Raw genomic sequence first — 4,841 nt, 5'->3', positions numbered from 1 at the left:
CTTCATTCACTATGGTAAGATTTTTTTTTTTGATGATGCCTTATCCCCGATCCCTTTGGCACCTCGTGATCACACAGGGTGGTGTGCTTCTTCCATGTGGGCATTATTGCTTCTGAAAAAGATGGCAGCTTGTTCGCCTTCAAGCCTTTAAGACCCCAGACACTATCTCTTTTGCTAGCCAGGCGCCATCAGCTTTCTTCACCACATTTACTTGTTCACCTGTTTTAGCTTCAGCAGTTGTGTCAGGAGGGTGAGCATCGTAGAGTGCCAATTTAATAGAAGAAAGTATTCATGCTTTGAGGGAGTGCTTGAGTAGAGGCCCAATGTCCTTCCTCCACCTTAATACTAAACCTATAACTATAGACACATAGAGTTATTTCCCCATCCTCATATATATATATATTTGCATGTAGATGTCTTTGTCTGGATCTCTATAAATGCCCTTTGTCACCTAGCTCTTTTCTCTATTTCCCTTGACTTTCCTCCTGCCCCACTATCATGCTCTGTCCCCACCTGGGTTACAGCTATACCTCTTCTTATGTAATCTTACCCTTGATCATTCCCTACCAGGCCTGCCACTCTTCCCTCACCACCAATTTGGATCCCATGTTATTCCCTTGTCCCTGGGTTTGTTAACACCACTTCCTTACCCCCCCACCACCTCCCCCTATCCCAAGTCCCCCCGGAACTGTCGTTCCTGTTGTTTTTCATCCAGATAGTTCATCCAGCCTGTCTTATTTAGACAGACCTGTAGAGATAATAACATGCACAAAAACAAGACAGAGGAAAACAAAGCAACAGTATACAGCCAGACAACAAAACAGCAACAACAAACCATTGACAAAGAACAAAACAAAACACATCAAGAAACAAAAGCTTGTAGTTAGTTCAAGGATTTTTTGTTGGCCTTTAGGAGTGTTTTCCAGTCCATTCTGTTGGGGAACCATGCCCTGGCCCCAAAGTCCACTTTCAGCATTCCCTGGGGACCTTGCCGCTCCATTCCCTTGCTGTTCCGCTGCACTACCCCAGTGCTTTGCCTTGGTGTGGTGGGATCAGGTCAGGTGCAGTTCGCAGATTGTGTCTCCGGTGCTGTCTCCTGTAGCGCCATTGGTCACTGAGGGGCATCATGTCTCATAGTGGGGCCAGCCATGTTCTCTCTGTGGACTGGCTGCTCTAATCAGGAACATCATCCTCACTGCCTGGTGGGCCAGGCTGTGCTCCACTGTCTCCTCCTGCCCCTTCATCTGTTCCCGTGTGCTCTGATCAGATATGTCCCTCTCCCGGAGCTGCAGAATCAATGTCGTCCTTTGAAACAAATTCTTCTCAGGGGAGGGGCAGGAATCCACTTAATTTTTGGTGCTGGGGCCAGCCTCCCAGACCTCTCCACTGGTTCCCTATCTTGCAGGCGTTTTATTGTGCCCTGCACACCTCCAGCAACCCTCCTAAACCAACCTGCTGCCCCCACCCTCTATGCCGGGTATCCAGGGAGTGAAATAAAGACGGGAACGGCGGGCACACTCATTGTGCGTGTGTGTGTGTGCGCACGCGCTTGTTTGTGTTCACAGTGGCACACCACGTGCACGCCAGGTCCAGGTTGCGCGACAACCCTGGAGCCCCTTAGCATTGACCCTCTCTGTGACTTGTAAACAGGCCTAGGATCAGGCAGGCGGGAGGAACCATCTACTGGGGATTTTACGCCCCCCGCCACCCCCCCACCACCACACACACACATAACTGGATCTGCTGGGACCCCCTGGGTAAGCCGTATGCCCCCTCCCCACACCAATCTCTCCAGCACTCAGGGGCTGGACCTCCCTCGAACACGCCTTCCCGGTCCGCCCAGGGGCCAGACTACAAAACTGATAGGGAGAAGTTCAAAGATCAGTTCCAGGGAGGAGTCTGGAACCTTCTGGCCTCCGGTCCACGGATCTCAGGGCCACGGCCACTCGCCAACTCACATGCACAGGGAAAGCCAGGCTTCCAGGCCGAGAAAACCTTACTTAGGGCAGGCTTCCAAGCTCTCGCTTGGGGGCCTTCTGGCACCCTGAAACCCACAGAAGACAGGAGGCCTTGGGATGGAGGCTCCCTCGCCCTCACCTACCATGAAAACCCGAGGAAGGCGGTGGCTGGAATCAGCGTCAGCCTTGCACTATGTGACCACATTTCTTTTCATGGGTGAGCAGAATGGGAGAGGCTCGGAGGCCTGGGACTGGAGGGAGGGCCACCAGTTGTCCTCACCCTACAGGCCAAGGGAGCCCGGAAGCTCTTAGGGAGCTCACCCTCATTCCCTCTCACCTCTCACCCAGGCGCCTTCTCCACCATCCTGCTCTTTCTCCTCCTCTTTACCTCGCTGTGGTCAATCTCTCTTCTCTACTTTGCCTGGCTCTACCTGGACTGGGACACCCCCAACCAAGGTGAGTTTGGTACAGCTCCTTTCCCGGCCCCCTCCCAGCAAAAACTGTCAGGACTGGACCCTGGGAGGACTCTGACATGCCAACTTCTGTGACCTGTGATCCCAGGTGGAAGATGCTCCACGTGGAAGAGGAATTGGACAATTTGGAAGTACCTGAGGGATTATTTTCCTATCAAGGTGACTGGTCAGATGGCCCAGGCACAGGCAGTGGGGAGGGGGCGCACGGCCATCTTCTGGCCCCTCCCAGGACCTTACACTTGGAGGTCCACTGAGGTGGAGGACTAACTTTTCCAAGTGTGACGTTCCCTTTGTCTCTCTCTCCCCAATCCTGCCGGAACACCCACAGCTGGTGAAAACAGCCGAGTTGCCCCCGGACCGCAATTACGTGATGGGCGCCCACCCGCATGGCATCATGGGCATCGGGTTCTTCTGCAATTTCTGCACAGAGAGCAATGCCTTCTCCCAGCAGTTCCCTGGGCTCCGGTCCCTGCTTTCCACATTGGCAGGCGTCTTCTGCCTCCCCATCTACCGGGAATATCTCCTGACTTCTGGTGAGCAAGGAGAAGGAGGAGGAAGAAGAGTAGGAGGAGGTGATGAAAAGGAGGAGGAGAAGAAGGAGGAGGAGGAGGAGGAGGAGGAGCAGCAGCAGCAGGAAACAGTGCCCAGGGCTAGAGTCACACCTCCACCAGCACCACTCACTTCAGGTGCTTTGAGTGGATGCTGGTGACCTGGTGCAGGCATGTGGACTAGAGGCTGACACAGAGTGGGATGAGGGGATATGGGACAGAAGTTGGAGCTCACCCTTCCCATAAAGAGGAGGGACTCAGGGGACTCTGTGCTGGGGGTGACTGCTTCCTGCGTCCCCAACCACCCCCCGCCCCCCACTTACAGGAATGATTTCTGTGGACCGTCAGAACCTGGACCAAATCCTATCACAGAACCCATGCGGCCAGCTTGTGGTCATCATCGTCGGGGGTGCGCAGGAGGCCCTGTACTCAGGCCCTGGCCAGCACTGTCTTAGTCTCCTGAATCGCAAAGGCTTCGTGCGCCTTGCGCTACGGCACGGGTGAGTGGCTCTGATGTCCCTCGGGGTCAGTGGAAGATGCTGGAGCTTTCACCAGGGTCCCGCTGAAGGGCCATACTGGCAAGGAGAGTGCCCACCTCCGTGACTGAGTGCTCACACTCAGCCAATCACAGCGCGCGACCTCTATCCACCCCACTCCATATCTGTGCATCAGAAAGAGGCAAGGTTAGAGTGGCCAAAACAGGGCTCCTGGGCATCCTGGGTTCAAATCCCTACCACTATCTCAAAGGCAAGCCCATATTTTCTCACATGGGAAGTAGCACACACGTCGACTGGCAAGCATGTCATTTTGTAAAGGCAAAATGAGAAAAGTACCTGTTTTCAGTGCACCGTTGAGTCTCAAGAAAGGTGAGCCCTTTCTTCCGGAACTTTCTTGGTGGCCGGGGGTGGACGCCCCCCTTTGATGTGATTTCAGAGGTCTTGGGAAGCAGCAGCTGAGAGGCTCTGAGACAACTCAGGCGCCAGCCACCAGCCTCATGCCTCCCTCCTCTCCTCCCAAGGGCTTCCCTGGTACCCATCTACTCTTTCGGAGAGAATGATATCTTCAATGTCAAAACTTTTCCTGCCGACTCCTGGCAGTACCGCTGCCAGATGACCTTCAAGAAACTGGTGGGCTTTTCTCCTTGCATCTTCTTTGGCCAGAGCATCTTCTCGGGCACCTCCTGGGGCCTCATGCCATTCCGCAGGCCCATCACCACGGTGGGTGAGTACTCATCTTCTAGGGCAAGCGGCCCTCAGCCTCCTGGGCATCAGAGGGCTCTCTGTTCAGCAACTGCCTCCCTGTCTCCTCAGTGGGCCGCCCCATCGATGTGCCACAGATCCTCCACCCCATGAAGGAAGACGTTGACCACTACCACACACTGTACTTGAAGGCCCTGGACCGGCTGTTTGAGGAGCACAAGGAGAGCTGTGGTGTCCCTGCTGATGCTCACCTCACCTTCCTCTAACCCAGGCCTCACCCTCCATCCTCTGCCGAGTGCTCGGCCGGGAAAATGCCACACCCCCTTCCTGACCTGTGACTCCCCTCTACCTAATAAAAGCTGTTTCCCTCTCAGGATGCCAGTGTCATGCAGTTGGGTGCCCGTCTGCTCAGAGCCAGCCCATTTGCATTCGAGCAAGTAGGCTCAGGCACCCCCCATGTTCCACCTGAGCTTCTGCTTTGACTTGGGCAGCAAAACCCTGAATTCTCCTCCTAGGGAGGCTCAATGCAATGTGTGACTGTGAACAAACCCAGCTCCCCTGACTCTTCCCACCTCTATCCTTGCCGACCCAGTATGAGCAGAAGAACAACCCACCAAGCATAAATAAGTATCTATCTTGATTGATAATTTGGCTGGGTAGAGT

General features: G+C 54.3%; 1 protein-coding gene across 1 annotated transcript; it reads left to right on the top strand.

Annotated features, from left to right (window-relative positions):
* Window positions 1-1,470: 1,470 nt before the first annotated feature.
* LOC142422956 (2-acylglycerol O-acyltransferase 3-like) lies at window positions 1,471-4,444 on the top strand. The gene is made up of 9 exons (XM_075528159.1): window positions 1,471-1,477; window positions 1,594-1,617; window positions 2,095-2,175; window positions 2,307-2,414; window positions 2,520-2,590; window positions 2,760-2,964; window positions 3,305-3,479; window positions 3,998-4,200; window positions 4,290-4,444. The coding sequence occupies exons 1-9, from the start codon at window positions 1,471-1,473 to the stop codon at window positions 4,442-4,444; spliced, it is 1,029 nt and encodes a 342-aa protein (XP_075384274.1).
* Window positions 4,445-4,841: the final 397 nt, after the last annotated feature.

This window comes from Tenrec ecaudatus, chromosome 12, assembly GCF_050624435.1.
Source record: "Tenrec ecaudatus isolate mTenEca1 chromosome 12, mTenEca1.hap1, whole genome shotgun sequence".
Taxonomy (NCBI): Eukaryota; Metazoa; Chordata; class Mammalia; order Afrosoricida; family Tenrecidae; genus Tenrec; species Tenrec ecaudatus.
The sequence above is the reverse complement of the archived record's forward strand: the minus strand, read 5'-3'. Positions and strand labels throughout refer to the sequence as shown.

What these genes read in the sequence shown, in the direction of transcription:
- LOC142422956 (XM_075528159.1), top strand. An exon ending in GACCACATTTCTTTTCATGG is followed by an intron (nt 2,176 to 2,306) that starts GTGAGCAGAATG and finishes CCTCTCACCCAG; the next exon opens with GCGCCTTCTCCACCATCCTG. An exon ending in GGGATTATTTTCCTATCAAG is followed by an intron (nt 2,591 to 2,759) that starts GTGACTGGTCAG and finishes GAACACCCACAG; the next exon opens with CTGGTGAAAACAGCCGAGTT.